At 41.1% G+C, this 23,581-nt stretch overlaps 2 protein-coding genes and 1 long non-coding RNA gene across 3 annotated transcripts in view; 1 reads left to right on the top strand and 2 right to left on the bottom strand.

Moving 5' to 3' along the window:
* TMEM43 (transmembrane protein 43) overlaps positions 1-23,581 on the bottom strand; it is a 481,635-nt gene that overhangs the window by 44,467 nt on the left and 413,587 nt on the right. The gene's annotated exons all lie outside the window — the stretch shown is intronic.
* Positions 1-23,581, bottom strand: part of LOC104047913 (netrin-4) — a 53,361-nt gene that overhangs the window by 12,139 nt on the left and 17,641 nt on the right. The window contains exons 3-5 of the mRNA XM_009508296.2: positions 21,014-21,277; positions 4,872-4,998; positions 4,149-4,337 (exon numbers count right to left, since the gene is read on the bottom strand). Of these exons, the coding sequence (XP_009506591.2) occupies positions 4,149-4,337; positions 4,872-4,998; positions 21,014-21,277 (580 nt within the window). The remainder of the gene's footprint in view (positions 1-4,148; positions 4,338-4,871; positions 4,999-21,013; positions 21,278-23,581) is intronic.
* The window catches only part of LOC135313821 (uncharacterized), a 33,386-nt gene continuing 22,169 nt past the window's right edge, over positions 12,365-23,581 (top strand). Inside the window, exons 1-2 of the long non-coding RNA XR_010373315.1 lie at positions 12,365-12,465; positions 23,411-23,501. This is a non-coding gene — a long non-coding RNA (uncharacterized LOC135313821). The remainder of the gene's footprint in view (positions 12,466-23,410; positions 23,502-23,581) is intronic.

Raw genomic sequence — 23,581 nt, forward strand, 5'->3', positions numbered from 1 at the left:
GGATTGACTCAGCCAATGATGTTTCTTAAATGAAGGAAATAAGATAGACGGCTGCATGTGTGGTCAGGGCTGATTAAGACAGACTTTGAACCAAGATGTGATCAGGCCTTTGTGATATTACAATCAAAAGTTCACTCCCTCTGCTCAGAAGTAAAAGGATGAGAATCAGAGCTTTTCAGAGTGTGCCTGTGCATGTGCATCTGGGCACATTTTAATTTTCAACCCTTCTGCTTAGAGTAAAAAAAGCTTGTTTTCCTGGAGACCCTTTTTAATGGGTCTACACGCCTACATTATTTTTTAAGCTAAGCAAAGGGTGAGTACAAAAGATGGTGCCATTTCAGAAGGATCCCTTAAGCCTCCAAATAAGCCACAGGAAAAAGCCAAGGATACAGCAGCTTTTCTAACCATTGGTTAGGAAACGATTAGGCTTCCGAGTGAAAGCTCCCATACAAGCCTATATCCAAACTTCTTAATCCTGTGTTGTCACCCCCAATAACAGGCAGGTGTGTGCCTTGCTCTGGGGGTCATTTCATGCCTTCCTTTTTTTATTTTTAATATAGATATAAGCAGTGTCAAAACAAGGCTCTGCATGTAACCTGGCTCTCGTTCATCCCCAGCTGCTAGGAACAGAAGCAAAGGCTACCTCTGCAGACAAAAAGGAGTATCAGATTCACACTTACATGTTAAATTTCAACAGATTTTTTTTTCCAAGGGAATGTCTTTGCAGTCACACATTGGAGGGTCAGCAAAGGGTGGTTTGGATAGTGCCAGGACATCCAATTGTTATACAACTGTTTTTTTCCTAGCAGTGATTAAGAGAGAATGCTGTTCATTATTATGACTAATGCTTAAAGACTCTTTCTGGGCCTGAGCGCTGTCCTGTTAACTTTCTGGGAGCCTGAGGGGGATATCACAGCTGAACCTAGACTTTGCTCTGGATGGCAGAGCACTCTTCAAGCGTGCTTTCTCAAAGGGATTAACACAGCATTTCATTCAGTTTTTTCATCAGATTTCCTTTCCCAGCTCAGTATCTACTGTACACAAGGGTCAAGTTTTGATCTGCCATTGAGGTTTTTTTTTTTTCTCTGAGTTCAAAATGGGAAGCTGCAGACTAGGTTGCTCTCACCAAAATCATCCATTCAGTCCGCTGTTTGCAATTTATTACTGCTTTTCAGCACTTGCCCAGTGGGTGGGTTTTTAATTTAGTGTTGTTAGTCTGGCACTGTTTGCGTGGTTTTCTCAAAGTGAGATGATGCCTTGGAATTGGTACATTTAAATCACCATAAACATGCTAATCCAGAAGTGGCAGCTCTTCAACTTAGGATCAGCAGGCTGAAGTACGAGAGAAATGTACCTGGTGGTCTAATTGTCTAATTTTTTGCATATTAGCAATGCTCAAAACAGTAACTGTTTTTTACTGAGTAACCAGAGGTGTTTTAGGGTCACACAACCTGAGGAATTTACTCAGATCACACCAGATTAAGTTTAATAGCAATGCAAGTTTCACAACCTAAAGGATAGAGAAGAGGGCCTCTATCTTATATCCTGCATGAGGCCTTTCAGTTTAATATCACCTCTAGGCATAAGGAGCTAATGATGGTCCTGGAGGTGAAATCTTCCCTCTATCAAACTGAGTCTGTTCTAACCAAGACAACTCTGCCTGTCTGCACTGGTGTTTCTGGTTTTGCTGTCACTGATAATAACCAAAGTAGTGAAACATTCCCTGAAAATTCTCTGCAGAGGTACAGCATAACATGAAGTGCACACTACACACTGCCTGCAGACCACATGGGGAAGTGTTTGGGGGATCAGTTCTTTCATCATACAAAGCACTACCCTATTAATGTAACTTGTCAAATGCCATTGTGAGAATTCTCCTCCTCACCTTAAATAGAAAAGGCACAGAGTAACCACCCCCTTCCCAGGTGTCTCTTAACTCGGTAATTATATCTGCAGTGTCCCTTCTATTTTCACACAGGTACAGCACACCAGTCCGCTGTAAAAGCTGAGGCTCTCTAAAGTGAACTGCAGTACCCTTTCCTTATATCTTGATGTAGTGAGCATTCATGCATGCCTTTACATACTTGTAAAAGGTCCCATTGACTTGAATCATGCACAGGTAGGGTCATGCTTACCTGTTTGCAATAACGCTAAATCAAACCTGTTAGATTCATCTCAAACAACAGAAACTCTAGTGCAGGCTAGTGATCCAGAATACCTCTTAAATCAAGGAAGAAAAATAGATATCCTCTAGAGGGCAATTCAGCTCATCTGCCTCAGGCATCTACGTTAGACTGCAATAAGTCATTCCCCAGAGGTCCTACTGTTTCTCCACTGACTGTACAGGGAGCCTAGAAAAGACATAACTTTCAGGTGGCTAAAGCATGATGGCAGCTATCTAGGCCTAAGCATGCAAGTCAGAGTGGAAACAATTGCATTTGGGGGCCTTCTGCTGGCAGCAGCATGTTCCCAGGTGAAAAGAACATTATTGTGCTTGACTGGCACAACAGGAATAAAGCTCTTTCAACAAGGTAAATTCCTGAACAGTTTTTTCTTTTGCTGTGCAGAATATTGGCAGGAGGTACTGAGAGGCCTGTAACCAGACCAGACAAAAGAGGCAGAGGTAGAGTCAGGGTCTGATTTCATCCAGGCAGACTGTTCTAGGGTTTCCACACAGATAGGCTGTATTTTCAAACATCTTTTTTTTTCCCTCTTTGCTGCTCTCCAGTGCTCCTTGACTTCAGCGGTTATCTTATATTACACTTGATGTCCGTTACTACACCATCACCCTGCTGTTAAACACAAGAGTTTATACACAGATTCTTTCAGGTAATATGAGATTGAAAACTAACCTTCTGGCACAACAATTTATTCTCATTACAATATTTCCCTGTAGCAAATCTGCTCAGAGTAGAAACAGGACTAGAAAGGGGCCACCGTAGAACACTGTAGGATACAGGGTGAGTTAGATAAGCTCACCTCCAGCCCTGTCTGCTGATCAGTGTTCTGTGATAAGCATTGTGAAATTGAAAAGAAAAGGGTCGTGTGGAAGCAATCTGTGCTGGCACTAAAATCCAGTGAAAAGAATACAAAAGAGCAGAAACATATGACGTGTCATGCACAGAAAGTTTAAGCAATATCACAGGCCATACAGTCCTAGGAAGAGGAGTGTTTGTAACCTGAATGTTTAAGAGAAATCTTGATGAAGAGCATCAAAGGGTCAGGAAAGTTTCAAAAGCACATGTTGCCAGTGGACATGAGTATAGATGACAGAAGATGAAGTTCTCTGTGCTGGCAACTGATGTCTGAGCTACAGGGAAGGAAAACTATCCAAAAGGAGAAATGAAATGAGGTATATTGTTTGAAATAGCAACCTCCCAAATAGGTGCCAGATGGAATCAGATGTGTGAAGCCTGGCAGGACACTCAGGAAATGTTTACACTAAGTAAGGGAGATTTGGGCTATGTTCCAGACTGGCTGGGTGCAAACTACCTTGATCCAGAGGTTGTGCACCCTCTGTGTATAACCATTAGTGCCTCTGTGCCCAAGTTACTTCCTAACACATCCTGCTGAAGTGTTAATGAGGCAATTAATTTTGGCAGAGCACCCCAAAATACAGCTGTAGAATCCAGAGATAAGCCTGAGTGAGCTCTGATGTATTTGTTCCCTGGAGGATACACATGGTCTCATGCTTCCTACACCTCCTACAGTCATTAGTATATATATTTATGTGCACAGAAGTTGTACAATCAAACGGAATTTAACAGTAGCTTACACACAGGCACACACAATCTTAAAAGTTGCAGAAAAAGCTAAATAAAATGTGCCTTAAGTAAAAATAAACCATATTATTTTAAGTGCAAGCACAAGAAGGATCTGCCTTTCCCCAGAATGCAATGCATTATGGAGCACTGTAGCAGTTATCACAAAAAAGTGTGTGATACCAGGGGTAGAAATGGACACAGAAAATCAGGAAGATGATCTTTGATCAGAAAACTGTAGTTTAGGAGCAGAATACAAAGAAAGGATAGTAATACTCCTGAGTTACTTCTATAGGAGTTATTGATTTATTTCTTTCTTTTAATAATTCTTTTAATGATTCTTCCAGTGTTCATGTGTCTTCAGTGCATGTAACAATAGTTACTTACGTTTGCAGACCTCTGTAGAAGACATGGGTTTCCCTCTATCTCGGTAATACCCCGGTTTGCACCTTTGACAGCGATGTCCCTCTGTGTTATGCTTGCAGTTGTCACAGACCCCACCACTGCGCTTTCCTGATGCCAGCCAAACACTCAGATCAAAATGGCAGCTATCAGCATGGTTGTGACAGCGACACTCTGGTGGGAAACAGGAGAATGTATTTCAAGCTTATATAACAGACACAGCAATACTATTCAAATGCTATCCGTTTCCTACTATGAATCATGGAGGAAATATCTGAATGTACCACATTTCATCTACCTGCAATCCTTGATTTCCATAAAAGCTAGAAATTGCAACACAGAGCGAGAGTCCCAGCAGGGTCTGAGAAGCTTGGGTGGTTGTGAGCTGTGTGGTATTCTTACAGTAAGACAAACTAATCTGATGGTATCGTAAGTCCTGCACAAAACCCTGTAATGCTAAAACATGTGAGGGGACATAGCTGCATGAAGAACAGATTTCTGCCTTGTAGATTCCACTTTCTAGTAGGCCAAATGGGTCAGCTGCAGTAAAACAACATGCATACTGAAGTTTTCCATCAATGACCAGCAGCTTATCCCCAGTTTCTGTAATGGCACCACTAGCGTAATGTCTTTGTTAGAGAACTTTGCCTGCTGGCATGGTGAGTGCTCATCCTGAAAGCCTGGATCAGTAAACTCCCTCCCACTCACTTCTGCATTCATTTGGCGCCCCTGTTTTTCCATCTCCTGGCTTCCAAGGTCGATCATTGTATAGCGGTGCACATTTCTCACAGTGGTCTCCTGCTGTGTTGTGTCTACACACACACTTCCCATGGACCTGTCAGGAGAAAGAGAATGCATTCAAATAGCTACACGCAAGAGCATGGTGGAGTACCCAACAGCCTCAGGAGGAGGTGGGACTTCTGCACAACTCCCACACAGTTGCCTGGCTCTTTTAGGAAACCCACAGAGCCTGGAGCTTAAATGTGTAGCTTTATCTCTTCACATAGTCACTGATGATGTAGATTTTTCCTCTATCTTCCAGTTTAAATGCATGTGAAAACAATTTATTCTTACCTCTCCAGGTGGCTATTTTACTACTACATTGATGAACAGCCTCTAGACTATTTAAATTGGGTAAGCTAAGACAGCTTATTTTGATTTACAGGTTCAGGGCATGCAAAGATGCTGAGCAGGCAGTCACCTACAGGCAGTGTCAAATACACTCTTGGCTAGCAGAGATGAGTCACAGGAGAGCAGAGTCTAACAGGGGATGCTGGACCCTGTCTTAGTTGACATTAACAGCGGTCTGGAAGAGAGAGTAAATATCGGGCAATGTAATCACCATGAATTACTAAATTATAAATTGTTAGAAGAATGAGCAAGTAATCCTGTAATGTAACAAAGGTATTAAACCTGGAAGAATACCAACCAGTATACCCACAGTAAAACAATCCAAACCACACGTTCTGTGAGAGGAAAGCACTGATGCTTGAAGAGACTTAGGTACAGTAGGCACCAACTTACATATGAATAGATATATATTCCTATTTACGAAATAGGTTAGTGGAAAAGGCCCAGTAAAATTTTGGCTGTGTAACTAAGAACACTGTAATTCCAAGTGAGCAGGAAATTGTACCTGCAATGCTGTGATCAGTTATGAACATCTTATTACCAGGTAAATGAAAAATTCGAAGGTGTTTACCAAAAATGAGCAAAATCTGGCATGGCTGAAGAATTAGGCTGATCTACAAGCACTAAGCATGTAAACCCACCTAAGCTAGGAAACAGCAGTTTACAAAATATCAGGGAGAAACAAAGAAAGAAGTAAAAATGTCGTGACTAAAACTGGCTGAATAGTAGAGTTCTCTCCATGACTATTTGCTTGAAAAATTGCTCATAAAAAAGAACTTGCTTCCTCTGTACTTATCTGCCTCCATTGGAACACAATAATGATTTTTAATCATGGAAATATTCTAATGTATGTCAGTGTTGGAATCAGGTATTCACACCAGAAACATGAGCTTGGAAACTGAGCTAGTCCGGCCTTCAGGTGTAAAGCTACTCTTGAAACTGGTTCTGTTCTCAAGTCATTTCACGCACCAGGAATATAATAGCCAGTTCCACTATGGGCTGTGATTTGGTGCACAAGATTCTGTAATATCAAGCCGCATCCAATAAGTCCTTTACAGGATGGTTTTTATGTTGGTTTTTTGTTTTTTATTGTTTTGAATTAAGAAATAGGATTCCAATATCTGTTCGCAATACCTCAGAGAGAAAGGATTTTCTGCAGAAATTATTTGAGGAAATATCCAGCATAGGGAAGTGGGAGAAAGGGAAAGGTGGTAGCATAGGTTGTGTTCTACACTCATGACAAGAGAAGCTGCTAATTAGTGGTATTTCACATGCAAGGAGACACTTGTGCTAGAGCAGGAAATGCACGGAAATCAGGGACTAGAGCCCTCTCCCTCTGTGCACTGCTGAGGATGCTAAGCTCTGTAACCACTGTCACAGTTCTGGCCCACTACATGTCACACAAAAAGCAGAGGCTGAAATTTCATTTTGACTAGGGTGTGAATTGAATCTAATCCTTTAATCTCACCACTAATGTGAGTTATGTTTCTCCACAGTCTTTCCTGAAAGTCAGACTTGCCCTTTGCAGTCCCCCTTTCCCCCATCTTGTGTAGCAGGTAGCTTGGGATCAAGAAAAAAAAAAGGAAACGTTCAAAAGAGCAGTTGCGTGAATGTGCTCCCCTGCCCCCAAACTCATCTCCCTGCAGCAATTTGCTCTCCGCTCCCCTGGTTTCTAATCCTCCCAGACCAGATATGTCATGTAGCTAGCAAAGGGGATAGGCTGCAGCTGATGCCATCGCCCCTCTATGGCCAGCTGGCAGATTTGCTGCTGCACAGAGCGGATGGCTGCCTCCTCACGGAAGAATGAGCACAGACTTCAGGGTATGCATTTCTGTCAGAGCTCAGCACCAGTAAACCTCAGGAGGATACAGCATGTAGCACATTATGTGATGCCTCTCCAGACCTTTGTACCAGAAAGTCATCTATGTTCAAAGTGCTAAATAGGATGACAAATTAGAAAGACAAAAATACTAATAAACAACAGTGTCAGGTTTCTCCCTGTTTGGGTTTGGCTCTTCAGGCTTCTAAGTTCCCCTCTGTGGACAAAGTGACCACTTTTCAGAAGCCATAGAACAGAGAAAAGAACGAGGAGTGAGAAAATATAAAATGATCCTGACCCAGAATCATAGATTTTAATGTCCCCAAATTTCAGACTGTATCTGAACTTTAAAGCTCATTCCAAAATGGATCAGAACAAAAACTTTGGATCCCATCACTTGTTAGGAAAATGCTAGTGTATTTCAATGAAAGACCATTGGGTTTTTTAGAGATATATACACAAACTGTGCATTCACTATATAAAAGAAAATTACATGAAAGAAATGCTGAGATTGTACAGTTGGGAAATGGCAGAATTAAACCGTGCAATTTTGCTTTAGCCTTGAATGACATGATCAAATATTCATTATTCCACAGGACCCTGTGCTTACAGTGCACAGCACAGATGGTGTGAACGCTCAAGAACAATTATTCAGAAAGTAAACAGGAAAATTTAGTGAGAAAGGAAGAGTCCAGTTGTTCTTTGGAGGTAGGTAGATGTGTTAGTTCGCTCATTGCTCACTTGCCTGTTGCAAACTGTAGTTTGCGGAGACTATCTAGGAATGGCATGTTGTGAGTAGGACAGAGACATAAAGGAAGGTTCTTGCCTGTGATCTCTGCTGTCAAACAGTTCACCAAATATATGTGGTAGGATGGCTGGCTTAGACAAAAGGGTTGAAAAGTCAAGCAGCTAGCAGACAGGAGAGCCACTGAGCAGGCATAAGTGAACAGTGGAACTGGCATGGAACTTTTTTCAGAAAGTGTTAGGTTCAAGGACTAGCCTTTTTTTGTATAGGTTTAAGAACAAGGAAGAGAGACTTGATGGGTATTGAGACAAAGGTAAAGGATAATGGAAAAGAAAGCAAGTCTGCCATGTGCTATCAGCAAATGGGTATCTCATGGAAGATTTTTCTTCTGTGGAGAGTAATCTCATAGACAGCATTCATAGGTGAAAACAGCTAAGGAGGAGAGTGCAACATGAGGTGATGGTGAAGAACAGAAAGGAGTTAGATAGGAGAAGAGAGCAGAGACAAACAGCTCAGGTAAAACACACACGAGAGGGGTAATTTGTGGATGTAAGTGGCCAATGCAGAAAGACTGGTTAATGCAGAAGAGCTGTGGAAGAGACTAGTTACACTTAAGCATGAGGTGAAATAAGGGTAGGTGAGGTGGCTGAAAATAACAAGATAATTTGTTCTGTTAGAGAGGAAGAGATAGGAGAGAGAGCTGGAGACCAAAGTCCAGGAAGACACAAGAATGAAATGCAGGGAGCTGTCAGATAAAATAGGAAATGGGATATCTGCTTCGGAACGGGCAAATGTGGGAGTCACACTCGACACCAACAAAAAAAAGCAGGCATGTCCCTGACTTGTTATTCACTGCTGAAGTGAGTCCAGACCTCTCACAAAAGTGGGTCCAAAAAACTAGAAGGCTGTGCTCTCTACCAAATGCAAGACCTTGGGATGCACTGGATCTCACTGGAACAAAGATGATCATGCTAAGGTAGAAAAAAAATAGTCAGAGAAGTACAGATTCAGGTGAGCTAAACTGATGTTTTTTCTATGCCCTAGAAAGCAAGGTGAGAGTTGCAAGATAATGATGATTAAGGAGATGGTTGTCAGGGCGCAGCAAGGACCAGTTGCTCTTTAAGGGTTGAAGAGCTATAAGCTGAGGGTCACCACAGCACATGCTATGCCCTTATGGAGGGAGCACCATCCTGAGCACAGTGGGCAGAGCAGGGAGCTGATACCACAGTCCACTGAGAGCCCCCGACACAGCAAGGGGATGGACATAGGGCAATTCAGGAGCAGCAAGAGACAGGCCCAGAAACAAGCTCACAAACTGGGTTCAAAGTCCATCCAGGATGCAGAATGAGACACATGCTACAACACATGTGAGGGAGTCCGCTAGGAGAGAAGCTACAGCATAGGCCCAAGGTCCACATAGGAGGCAGGGCCAGAGGCAGGGATACAGACAGGCACGTCTACAGCATAGCTCAAACAGGCAGATGGCCCAGGGCTGAGCTTAAATGGAGCCCCCAGGCCAATGGACAGAGAGTGTGGGTAGGAGTCCCAGGTGAGTCTGGTCAGGGCTGTTAAAGTCTTTTTACTGCCTCCAGAACCCTGATAATAGTACTTTGATTGCCACTGGATTAATGTCTTTGGAAGCGTTAGGATATCTGACTACTAGGAGGCATCTGAGGAAACAAATACTTCAGCTTCCTAAATTTAGAGCTGGCAATCCAGGTGAAGAGAGCTTGAAAGCAAGGTGTGAGGAACAGAGGCTTGCATGGGATCCATGCCATCAATTAGGAAACTTAGCCAGTTTTCAGCTAAAGCCTGATTAGTTTATGACACAGATTTATATGAATACATATCAGCACATTGGTACAGCAGGAGAAAGGTTGAGATCCAGGAGATTTCTGTCTCACATCTCTCATATTTCACTTCATCCTCAATATTCAATATGTGATGCTGCATCACTCAACTTATGCTGATCTTTAGATAAAAAAGCATTTAGACCTGTATGGGCTTTTCCACAGTGCTTATTGCTGCAATAATTGAGTACTTCAGAGATATTATGGAATTTATTTTTATGACACCTCCCTTCATCTGCTTCTCTTCATTACTGTGATAACTCTAGTTGTCTCCAAGGATCTTTCCTATTCATTGGACCATCATTGTCTTGAGAATTCAGTTGCTCTGACAAATATTTTTTTAAACTAGATGGTGCCTTCTAAAGTTATTGTGGGGAATGGATCAGAGAAATAGATACACTGGTAAGCAGGCAGACTGTGTGATCATGTAAGCCTCCCCATTTCATAAAAGCAGTCTAAAGTACTATATGCATAACCTGTAATAGTTTGTATTCTTGCAGTACTGCTTTCTGACTGCATTCAACCAGGGTTACTTATGCCACTAATGCATGCTATGAGCTTTGAAAGATGAAAGCTGTTGCTTTGAATAGTGATATTCTGGCTGCATCAAGCTTCCAGTTTTCTAATCAGCTTTTGCAAAGGGTAGAGGTTTATAGGCTGACATACTTGCAGTTAGAGGATATTATTAGTCCAGAGAAGGAATAAAAATGTTACGCTACTCTCAGTCACAATCATATTGGCTTTAATGGCCACTTGAAAGCAAGCACTGCTTTTGTGTTTTGGTATAGCAGCTATGTTCTCAGGCTGTGGTTTCATGATGTAAAGTCTTCGGGGCAATCCCAATTTGAAACATTTCTGCTTTCCTTACTACTTCTTTCTAGGCTACCACCTTCTGCATCATGCCCTGAGTCATGTGTAAATTGGGCTGTGGAACTAAACCATGTTTAAAAAAAAATTAAAACCTTTTTTTTTTTCCTTGGCACTAGTATTTTTAATCTGGATTAATTCCCTCATCTGCCTCACAGCACAGTCGTGCTGTTACAAGTCTGGTGTTGCTGCCAAAGGCTTTGATTTGTACATCTACCACCTGAGCAGCTTTGAATGAGGACATAAAGGAGGTTATAGCTTCATGGATTTTAATGCCAGGATGATCAGTTCCAATCATTTAGCTTGACCTGCTCTACTAAGCCATGAATTTCATCCAGTAGTTCTTCCATGGAGCTCAGTAGCTTCTGGCTGATTTATAGCAAGTAGTGTAGAACCATATCCTGCTTTCATACAACAGTTACAAGAAATTACATTATACATATTCACCTTTGACTGCACGAAGTTGCTTCACCTGAATTCTGGTCTGCAGCTGAGAGCAAGTGGAAATTTTCCATCTGTCTGTCCCGCAATTCTTTTATTATTTTAAACACTGTTCAACTTTTTATAATACCTGAAGCTTCTTGCTCTCTCTCTGCCCATTTAGTTTCTTTTTAGTTTTCCTTTTGTCTTTTCAGTATATGTTGTGGTTGTTGGTCTTTCTCCTGGGCTATTCGCAGTCTATTTTGGAGCTTTTTTCCTAATGAATGAAGGTTAAATTTGGAAGCCTTCCAGAACAGAGCAACTGTTGCTGATTCAGAGAAAATGTTTGTCTTTGGGCTCTGTATTCACTTTGTAATGTTGCCAGAGAAATTTTGGATACAGCAGTTTGCAATGACATCAGAGGCTAGTCCCTTACCTGCTTTTAGTAAAACAACTCCTTCTGGGTCATTTTGGGTGGTTAAATACAAACCAGTGTCCGCTATTCTGCTTTGTTTCACTTAAAGTTCAAATGGGCTCTGTTGTCTCTCCAAATGCAGAGATTTAGCCATGCAGATTTATAACAAATCCTTCACTATCAGGTCCTGAGGAGAGCACATATGACTTTTAAGAAGCCAAATTAAAAATTTCCTTCAACTTTTTCAAATTTGCAAAGACTTAGAAGAATGGGTGGCTTGGGAGTAAGTCCCAGATTACAGTACCTGCTATGGGTAGATTGACAGTTCAAATTCCTGTTCTAATCAGGAATGAAAAAAGCCATTATTTTCCTATGTCACTTGCTGGTTTCTGGGAAAGGTCTAATAAGTGTATGTATCTAAAAACTAGTACACATATGGATGTTTTTGGAGGGACCTGAATTTCTGGTTCATACTTGGTCACTTTAGTAAATTAAATCTGAGGGAACTTGGCAGGGATAAGTAGAGCTGGGGGACTTGTGGCAAAGCCACCTGAGGCCTTACAGGTTTTGGCCTCCACAGCAGTGAGTGAATGAGCTGCCACTGGTTCCAAATTCACTGAATAGGTAATGGTGAAGAAAAATCAGTGCTATTGTTTAGTTGACTATTCAGACTGGCATCACTAACACCATTTTGAACAGTAACAAAAGAACAGGATAAATAGACCAGTAGAGGTACAAAATTCATGCTTCACGTGAGGGAATATAACTCAGCCTGTGATGGTTTCAATACACAACTCCATCCGCTGCCTGAATTCATGTCCATCAGACTTTACACACACACGCCTGGCTATGCCTTAGCCCACATTTCACTCTGCTTTCTTATTGTTTTCTTTCTGAATGCTAGCTTGATTTTTATTCATTTTTGGACTAAGCTGTCCTCTTATTTTTACCTACAGTGCCAACAACTCCATTATCAATCTGTAACAAACTGCATACAAGTAACAGCTGTCACACTGAAATGCAGCCCCTGAGTTACAGGAGGTCACCAGCTCTTGGTGAGTATCTCAAGAATGGAGGAAGCAGGGAGGGGAGCGAGGCTCAGTATTTTAATAGGTGAATGCCTGAATCACAGCAGAATGAGTAAATACCACCATTCAAATCTCCTGAAAGTGAATGGCACAAGTGAGTTTGGTCTTGTTCAAGGCTTTGTTCCTGATGCCACTGAACAACCTGGCCTGCCTGCCAACCTTTGCTGTAGAAATACCCAGAATTAGTTTCCAGAGGAGGAAGAAATGGGAGAAGCACTAGATTCTGATATATGGACAAGGATTTGTGGATTTACACATCAGGCATAATGGGTTAGCAGACTGTCGACAGTTCAGAGAGGTTTGGACATGACCTGTTCATTCTACAGGAAAAATAATTCTGTCATTTACTTTGTAATAAGTCTGGCTAACAGCAGCAACTGTCTCAGTTTAGCTGGGTTTCTACTGGTTAATCCACAGTGGCTTTAGGAGTGTGTGATTGAAAGTCCATTCCCAAATTGGGCCTGTGATCTCTTCTCTGAATTTTTACCTCTATATTGAGTGAACTCGGCAGCATGCGTAGCTCCCATCCAAGTGAAATTATGTTGAGTAATGGAATAGATGAAGCCAAGGGAAAAATAGTTTTCTGCAACTTGTCTGCAGATGGCTGCAGCTTGGAGAGTGGGGGAAGGGCAGGGCTGAAAAAGGCACAGGACCAGCCAAATTTATAAGGAATCTGAGAAGGGAGAAAAAAGGCAAGAAAGCCCATGATTTGGCAGAAAATGTGTGTACAGCAAGGAAAGGATTCTAAATGCACAAAGGGTACAAAGCTAATCCCCAGGACCCTTCCAGAACCATGAGTGCACCAAGGCAAGGAAATATACATAGGATTTTGTAACCTTTCCCCTAAGTGATATGGAATTTGTTTATAATCCTGTGCAAAATTTCTCCATATTTTGTGTGTTCCCACTGTCAAAGTGTTAAAATGCAAACTCCAGGCACCCACAAGGTAGAAGTCTAGAAAGATTTGCTTAGATTAGTTGGAGATTTATTGGAGATGAGTGAACTGGCTGGACGGCCTTGGAAAAAAAAGCCTTGGTAAAAGACTGCAAACTTTTGTTCTAGTAACATGTAGGTGAGCCGAGGACAGAAACAACATAGCTGTCCATTCAATCCCAAGGGAGCTTAAAAACACAAGAATTTAATGTATGAGGCCAAACACAGCAGCTCCTATGATTGTCATATCACAGCAACTTCCTAGTGTTGGTGCCTGTGTCATATTCAATTTAGAGAGACAGAACAGTATGTATTGCTTGCAGCTTAAATGAAAGAACCTCAGAAATATGCTGCACTAGAGGACATCAGAGTTGGTAGCAAGTGGTGGCTGATAGCTGTGAGATGAAGCAATTACTTCTCTCTCTTAGATACACACACACACACAGAGACTCTTGTAGCTTTAATGTGAAAAGCAATCCTTAAAAGATCTGTAAGACATATTTTACCAGCCCTAAAATATATTTTACAGTGTTTTCAATCAAATGCTTCTACTAGCAGGGTTGTTATGGTTCTTTCGCAGAGATGAAAGTGGCAGAGAACATCACTTAAGTGGTTAAAACAACAAAAACCACTACTAATCACAGCAATTGGACAATAAAATTAAAATACATTTAAATTGCTCACCCATAGCCATTGCTTTTAAGAAAAGCTGTGTTTAAAGGCTAATAATGTCAGATAGGAAATTGTTTGCTACCCCATCCCACAAAATAAAAGACAGTTTCCTACAAGTAAGATGAATGTCTGCATGGGTGGGTTTACACTGAGCCCTGATTCAGGAAAACATGTAGGCATACATTGAAATACCATTCCTAAATAGGCATGTTTTTCTGATTTGGTCTTCAGTAGTAGTAAAAGATATTTCTACAATAATAATAAAATGTAGGAAGAACTTGCTGGCTTTGTAATTGTACAATTCCTGCTAACTGAGGTACTATATGGGTCCTACTGTCAAAATTGTGGTTATTCTCTAAACCATAGGTACTCAAAACATCATGTTGATGGTATGAATGCCAGGTGCTCTGGCTGCAAACCACAGGTTCCCAGTAGAGGTCCTAGAGAACCTGCATGGATATCAAGTTAAACACACTGATTATAACCAGAAGAGTGTAGAAGCAGAGCCCACACACTCTATGTGCATCAAGAAAATTAAAGATGCAGTATGCCATGGTATATTGTCAGGGTACACCAAAGTAGCCAAATTACCTGTCTTTCATAAGATGAAATAGCATTCACAGATTAGCTTAATTTCAGAGCTCAATAGAAGGCAGGATATGTCCCCTCTAAAAGGGAGCATGTTGGCCAGTGCAGGTGGATGAAGCTGCACAGCAGCACAAAAGTTCTTCTGCTCTTGCCTGTACTTCAGTGGGCAGTGCTAAGTGGAAAGGCAGGGGGTGGGTAGAACATTCTACTAAACCACCTAGGAATGGTTCCTGGAACCATTTTAGACCTAACATTACCTGAACGTTACCTGAATGTCAGTTCAGAACTGGCTGAACTAATGCTTACATGTGTCCCTGCTATTCCAGCTGCAATAGCTGTAATGCAAAGCAGTGCTGATTCTGTTGGGAGGGGAAGACAATCTTGTTAAAGTTTGAGTCTAGTGTAGAAGAACTAGCAAAACCAGAAGTGTTCACAAAAACTATGGAGAGGAACCCAGGTTACAGAGCATAAATCTGTACTGAACAGGACTCTGAAGTCTTTAAGATCTTTTTATCAGGACTACTATTGCAGGTTTTGTGAAGTTCTAGGAGATACCTGATGTAGCATCTGAGTCAAAACTATAAGAGAGCTAGCCAGAATGAATACATTTTTTCAAAGGAAACATCCCAGACACAAACCCAGAGGTGTGCTTGTATTTGGAGGATACAATATATCTAAAATAAAGGGGGAATATGTACCATATTTTTGCTTGGATTCAAATTTTTAACAACTCAGGAGGACAGAGGTGTTGATTTTTGAGTTGGCCAAGAGCCAACTCCTGGCAGTAATGGAGGTATTACTTTAATTACTTTCATTTTTTGTCTTCCTCACAGTCACTCTGAAACAGCAAGAGAAGCACGAGATGTATAGGAAAGCTCATTTTTTTATTTATTTAGGTATTCTTCGATTAAGGTTTCTGGTGACTTTTGTGAGAGTATGATAAAATAGGATCTTCTGGATGTGACCTACAAGACAGTCCTTTTCCAACTTTTGTCTAAGTAATTGTTTGAGAACTTAACTGGCATTTAGAGTCACAGTTTTGAAGCACATCTTGCCCTAGGAAACTAGGAACTCATTAAAATTAACCACTAAAATTAAAGAGAACCCTTCCATGGTGCTTCTCTGTCAGCTTCTTTGATATCTCTGAACACAAATATCTGAAACTTTCTCATCCACCTACATGTTCCCACAAGGATTCCTGTGAAATGCTTTGGTCCGCTGTAGGTAGCAAAGGTGTCAGCAACACCACTTCCTTTCATGCAGTACACGTAATTCATGACTACTTTTTGCTTCGTAATTTACATGATCTTCTTCTGTGTTTTTAGGTCGTTATGGGCAGAGCTATCCCGTTTTAATTTTTGGAAAAAAATCAGCACAGAGATCTGTTTCTAGAATTTATTTTGACGTGACCTAGAAGCTCTTGTAACTTTTTTTTTTAACATTCCTGATGCTACTCACATAGTTGATGTACACAGGGTAACTTTTTCTTAAACAAAATCTATTCTTTGTGTTGCCAGCTACAACAGAGAGCCCCCCCACGTCTCTGAGTGCTGGACATCATACAGACTGGCACAGCTTGGATCAGATAATGTGAAATCTTAGCTGGGGATTATCAGTAGTACTGCACAAGATATTTGAAGAGGAGGTAATATTTGCAAGGGATACAACAGCCAAGTCACCTAGAAAATTGCTGTAGAAAAACAAGTTTTACCTTATGTAACCTCCATTATGCCAAACAAGGAATCTCACTTAGGACCAGATCCTGCTCCTTTGAAGTAAGTGGAAAACTTTCCATTTGCTTCATTGTGGAGGATCAGACCCACAAGCCACAAGAAGTTTAGTTTGTCTCTGTAAACAGGATAAAGAAGCAAAAGAAACATCCGAGGCAACTTGTAAGAATTTCCTGGCAGTGTAGGTACCAATACTTAACAAGGGAAAAAACCCTAATGCTTTGTAAAAAATCATTGTAATCCACATTTGCTTTCCTCTGTCCATATTTACTTCTCATGGACTAGAAAGAGAATTGTGAAATATTTGGCAAACAGAAAGGACTTTGGTCTAGATTCTGTGTTCGTGTTCTGAGTCCATGTGTGCTTTCTGCTTTGTAAACTTTGTTCTGGAAGCACCCCTGGACTCAGCTAAAATATGTCATCAAAGCAGATCCTAAACCTGACAGCTCTTGCTAACTTTGTTGGAGCTTAATAAAGAAATCATCTACTGTAGAGCAACACATAACTTTTTACAACCTGCAACAGCAATATCTGGGACAGGATTACATTGTAATGCAGCCAGTGGTAGAGGAAGACTAGATGTATTCAGGTGGCCAGGTCCTGGCAGTTTTTTCCCTTATAGCAGCATTTTGATGACCTCCATTTAAAAGAAAATGCTTCTCTGTAGTTTCTGCAGCAAAATGCAATCTCAATAATTTCCCTCACTGACAAAGAAGCTACCTGTAAGGGTTTGAATAATACAGGCTGTGAAACTCAGGAAGAAGAATTTTTTCCTTAGCTGTCATAAGAAGCTATTTAAGTTGGGTATGTCATCTCTATGTCTCTTTTTTTTTGTTGTTCTGAGGAAAGGAGATAGAAAACAAGAAAACATCACTGTCAATAGCAACAAAATCCAAATTCAGATATGTTTGTCCAGAAATTTTTTGCCTATTGTTTACAGCTCCCATCTTCGTTTCTCAGTTGTTCTCCTGTCTGGCATGATATTCTCAGTCGTTAATAAGTGTGATCTAGATAAATTGTGTTGAGGTGGGTGCATGGCTTGTTCAAAAAAAAAAAGAGTAATCTTAACACTGAAACAGTATTTTTAACACTGAAAGAGTAATTTTAACTGGTTTGCTGCCAAAATCAGAAGTCAAAGCACATTTCCGTTGCACCCAATGGAAGTCTCCTTTGAACCTTGCTGTACTCCGTATTTCTCAAATTACTTATGACCAGAGAGAATATGCATGACGCTATCTAGGATTTCAAGCCATGAGAAATGATGTACCAATTGGAAGTCATTTTACAATTTGCAGTTTTCTTGTATCCATTCATTTCTACGGCACTGTGGCGGCTGTGACATTACTTCTCACAGAGCTGCATTTCTTGTTGGTAGCTTCAGTGGAGAAGTCAGAAGCTGAATGGGTTGCCATGACTGAACTGACAGATCCATGCAAATGTTGATCATTGATGGATCATCTAGTCCCTCCAAAGTGGTGTTGAAAAGTGTTGGTTCAAAAGTGTCAAGAAATTTGCCTCAGTTTTCTCCATTATTTAGCCTCCATATAGTATCAATCTAGCAGTGGTAGAAGTATTACAAATGGAACAGATTTCTTTCAAGAGTAAGAAGAGCAGACTTACCAGTTAGCACAGTTGTGTCTCTTCCAAGACCTAAGTGCAGAATGATCTCAGTTTTGGGGCCTATCCCATGGCAAACAATTACAGTTGTTTTCTACATGGACTTGCTTTTGTTATTGTTAACTACAGAAAAGAAATACATTGTAGGAGGACTCTGAGATCTTAAGAGACTGGAACTCCTATTACTTAAGCCTTTCTGTGGAGGTCTGTATTTTTCCAGTATTTTATTTAATTACTTGACAGCAGCCCAGGAAACAGGAAGCTGCTCTGCCTTCATGCTGTGATATCACCCACACTAGCCACATTAAAAACTGTGTGTCTTGAGACTTGCTCTGCCCATGTGTTCATTAAATATTAGATGCGGCCAGTGGAATGAATCTGATTATTTCTGGATGTGCAGTGTTTGTTTCTAACATCTCTTTTCCCTGTTCTATTTCAGTCATCATATGACTGAAAGTAGAGCACCTTCCCAATCTCTGCCAAGAAATTGTAAGATGTCAAAGATTTTTGTTGCAATGTAGTTTGGCTGATAGGAAATGCATCATTGGTGTTCACCACTCAACAGCAAAGTTCTTTTCCTTCTGCATGTAGGCAAGGAGGTTACTATGTTGCAAGACGCCAAGTTATACACTTATATAAACTCCCTCATGCTAGCTATGTAAACCAAATCCTGAGATCTGTACCTATGTGAACTCTCCCTTCACCACTATAATATCATCATTGGTAAGCATTAGATGAAATGTAAAAGGATCCAGGAACCTGGCTCTTCCAGGAGTGGATGTTCATTGCATATTTGAGAAAGAGCTAGGGTATAAATGACTAAAGCACAGAAAAGAGGAGTAAAATAGCATGATCATCTTTACTCCAGACTTGTATGACCTGGGAGTAGAATTTTAAATTTTGACAACCTAAGGTTTCATACTTCTCTGGTTAGTAAAAAAAACAAACCAAAACTAAGGAAGGATACAGTAAGACCCTTCCAATTTTATCTGCAGAATGAGGGTCAACTACTTTCCATGATCATTAGGAGAGAGGGAACAAGAAGGAATCACCTTAATTTGCAGCACAGCTTATTTAGGCAGGCACTAAAGAAGAGCTTTCAAAATGTCAAAATGGGAACAACGACTGAGGGTTGCTATTGAATCTTCTTCATCAGAGATTTTAAAAAGCTAGTTCAATGTGCATTCGCTAGTGAATAGGTTAGGTATGCTTGATTATACCTTTATGCGAGGACTCAGACCAGCTCACTTATGGCCCTTTCCAGCCCTCATCTGGGATTCTAGAGATAGTTAAAGCTCTGGAAGGCTTTTCTTACTTTTACCACTGCTGCGTTTGAATCCCTGCTTAGGCAAAACTGTGCCTGTGTGATTGACGTGATGCATCCACCCTCTTGTCTCCTGGGACATGAGTCACTCATGAAGTGCATTTCATCAAAACTATTTCACCTTCTGCCCCATGAAGTCATTGATGGCACAGAAAGATTCTATTCCCTTGTGACTAGTAGGAAAAAAAATCCATCGTTTACAATGGTTATGCCTGTAATATACACAATATTTTGTTTTCCTTTTCCAATGAGCAGTGTTTATTCTTCTACCAGCTGTATTCATTTAGCATGTTATTCATCTATTTGGTTTCACTATGTGTGTATTTAACAGTTTGCAGTAGGGAGAATGTACTCTTTAAACAGCTTTTCTCCACACAGTTGTGTATCGAGTCTCTATTTATAGTTAACTGAATCTGATAATATTACCTAGTGCTGGAATACTGTAGCTGAATCTTAGATTTAAACCACAGATGGAACTGATTCAGAATGGTTTTGCAAATATTGTGAAACTCATACAGTCCTAATTATCTTACAATATCTACCTCTGAACCTTGAAAAGTTGAAAGGAAGGCAATGAATACACATTCCAGAAGAAAATAAACCAACATGTCAAGTGTACCATATATCTAAAGGGAGAGAAATTAGCTGGGGATGTATTTCTTGAGTCTGTTATGTCAGAGTGAGCCAAGGACTAAAGTTCTACGGGTTATTTTGGTTTTCAAAACCCATTACAGAGACAGACAGCCTTCTGGAACCAGTGGAGCCATTGACTAGTTTAAAGGGGCTTGAATTCTGTCTGTGAGGTATGTGTTTAGATGTACCTGGATATTTGGTTAGCATAACTTCCCTGTGACTCTTATTACAGTTCTCTTTTGTGGTGCTTGCAGCTAAATCAAAAAGGAGACAGCGGTCATTCCCCCTGAATTGCAACTTCTGAGTATGCATACAAACAACTCAGATCTTCTGCACACCCAGGGTCAAATGCAGATAAAGGCTGAACGGGGGGGCTAGTCATAGTACTATAGAATAATCTTCCTACAAGGTTTGGCTTTTTAAAAAAATTCTAACTTATTTTAAGCTGAATGGGTAAAAGGCAGGGGTGGGAGTGGAAATTATTTTCACATCCTGAGCATTGCTTTCTATGTAGTGAAAGTTACAAAAATGCAGAAGGCTGAAAACCTAAAAGCAAAGGCTGAAATCCTAAGTATGACAGAACTGCTTATGTCTTACAAACTCAGAAAATCTGAGATTCAAGATCTGATGCTGAAATTCTGGTCAGGGCAGTGTTTGCATCAAAGAGATTAGTTCAGCTCTGTGTAGGCATATAGGCAGGAGATTTCATTCACTATATTTGGGGTTGGATCTCTGTTCCAATTACAAAGCCCCTTCATAATTTATAGGTATTTTGAGGTCCAGAGTTTTTAGAAGGACCCATCATCTCTAGCAATGCAATTAATACCTATGGAACTGCAGCAACAGTTATGGGAAATCCCAGAGTGGTTTAGGTTTCACTAATGTGGATTGATAGTGATGCCCTTTTTTAGATAGGCTTAGGGAGGCTTGGACAGGATCATAGACAAAATGTACAGTTAAGCTGAGAAAGCACAAGGAGGTAACATGTCTAGTAAGTTAGTGAATGTCTAGAACTCACCACATTCTCCATGACTCCCGTCCTGTTGGCAAGCTCACATTCCTCTGCATGCCCATTGCAAAAGCAGCTTCCCCGGATGATCAGGTCATAAATAGCATAGTGGGCAAATCTCTGAGGTTTCTCTACCAATCCTGAACCATGGCATGGGCATTCCTGTCTTTTTAACAAGAGGAGACGGAGGTTGGTGAGTTTCAGGAGATCTTGAGCCTCAGGACTATAGGGATCTTCAATCTTGTTAGCCGGACTTAAGGCACGATAAATCACCTGAAAGATAGAAAATACACATCCAATAATAGGTATAGGACTCTGCACACACAGCAAGCATCTGAAGGTGATATTCAGGAAAAAATATTTCCTATTTAGAAGACTCTGCATAAGCAGTAGTGGGGCTGTGACTAATCCCAGAACATCACATCTGAGTCACCACCAGCTAGCCAAGCCACAGCAAGTGACTGTGTACCTGCTTTCATCCCATCTCAGATGTGAGATGGGAAATGCCTTAGTTTAAACATCTCTCCCTGGGGTTACTGAGCTCAGTCAGTTCTTGCAATTCAGCCAATATGTGGTAACTTGTCAAACACTGGTTACTTCCCTGTGTTTCTGATCCAGGTGACCACAGTGTCACTCAGAGAAATCTGAGGTTTATTGGCATAAATGCAGTATTAATGGCATCCAAATTTCTCAAAGCATTTTAGGAACATGGCTTTAGCATGAGTTCAGGAGTCAGGTAAACTGAGGCACTAAGGGGATCTGTGAAAGAAGTGGCAACTGTGATCAGACTTTTGGCTTGGTCACTTGAATTATGTGCTAGAAAACACAGCTTGGCTTAGGGTGAGTAAGCATTGAGACAACCCTGTCTTCAAGTAAAGGCAGACAGTTCATTAGGAGAAGGGAAGTAGCTACACTGCAGTGAGCTTGCAGGACCAAAGGCGCTTTGTACCTACTGGCTGTCTGTGGGTTATTACTCTTTTGTCACAGCTTTTATGCTGTTTGATTCTTCTCCAGAGCAGCAACAGTTTGGTTTTGACCAAAGGGACACGTTACATTTTAGCTCGTGCACCACTCTACCCTTCTGTATCTCTCAGGGTGTGTTTGTTTCTGTTGCTTTTGGGGAGACGTTGACAATGGAGGGCTGCACCTCAGTCCGTGCCAGTGAACTAGAGAGCTGGTTGCATTTATTCACAGGCTTAGACATCCTCTATGGATATACTAACTCCAATTTGAGAGCTATTTTCTCCTCTGGTTGAGTTTTTCCATCATAGCAGAGGGACATGCTCTCGGGGTTCTTTGGCCCTGCTTTATAAGTGGTGACAGTGTCTGTCTGACTAACTTTGTTTCCATAGGGATTCCCTCTTTCTCTCTCTCTGTGTTTTTCTTTTTCTTTCTTTCTAGTGAACCAACCAGTTAAAATACTTGCAGCATGTAAAATACTTTGCTTCTTTTTGCTTGCAGGAGCCAGAAAAGAGTTTGTGGTACATGCCTGGAAGATAATTCTGTTGCATATTGATGGCACATGGGGAGATAAACCCCCTTAAACTAACAGAATCAGCTGCCAGGCTTTGCACAGAGCTACACCTGGCAGTACCACAGTAAAGGCAGTGGTACATTTCCCACCCGTCCGCCGCATTTTCTGTTTGGTTAGCTCTGGGATTTTTTTCTTTTCATTCCCTTCTCTTATACTGTCAGCTACTTACAAAGCTGCAAATAGCCCTGTTTGGTGAGATCAGAGGTGCCCATATTTGCTTGTTTCATAGAGCTATGGGCAGATTGCCCAGGCTGTGCAATGCAGGTGCCTACATTCCCCTGACTAATGAAGCCATGAGAAAATAGCCCAGGCCTTTCCACCCCAATGTCTACATTCCCCTAGTCAATGGAACCATAAGCAAATGGCCCATTCTGTTTTGTCCAGGTGCCCAGCATTCCCCATATTGACGGATTCACAGTACAAAGATCAAATCTCCTCTGTTTAGTTCCCCTAATCCAGGATGGTCTGATCTTTTAAGTAGAAACCAGTTTTTTGAACCCTCTCTCCTCCTTCCCAGTCCACTATGGACCACAGAGGTGGAGTGGTTTCTCAGAGTCCTGAGCACCTGGCCATGTACAGACACACACATCTTCCTCCACATGGTCAGTTAATCAAAGACCAAGACAGTGAACTGAATGGAATTGTTCTGCAGAGTTTGCTAAGCTCCGAGATCTCAAATCAGGGTCCAAAACTAACTACTGGGATATTAATAGTTAAAAGTCCTTGTGAAAATGTGTTAAATTGGCATAAAACAGAGGAACCAAGGGTAAAGCAGTCTGTTTAGTTACTGGTTTTTATAAACTCTCACACTTAGCTTTTTGTCTATGGCTTCTCTAATATATATGCTTAGTAAAAATGGTATCTCCTTTCAGGATAGCTCTCCAGAGGATACCTACCAGATAGCTGGCTTGAGAACATAAATGCTAGAAGTACATTGCTCCAGGACAAGATTTCTGAAAAAAGGTAATCAATATGTGATTGGCTTCTGCAAGCTCTGAACTGGTCCTGGTCCTGCCAGTGACCTCCTTATACAAGGCTGGCCA

The sequence above is a fragment of the Phalacrocorax carbo genome, chromosome 6, assembly GCF_963921805.1.
Source record: "Phalacrocorax carbo chromosome 6, bPhaCar2.1, whole genome shotgun sequence".
Classification (NCBI taxonomy): domain Eukaryota; kingdom Metazoa; phylum Chordata; class Aves; order Suliformes; family Phalacrocoracidae; genus Phalacrocorax; species Phalacrocorax carbo.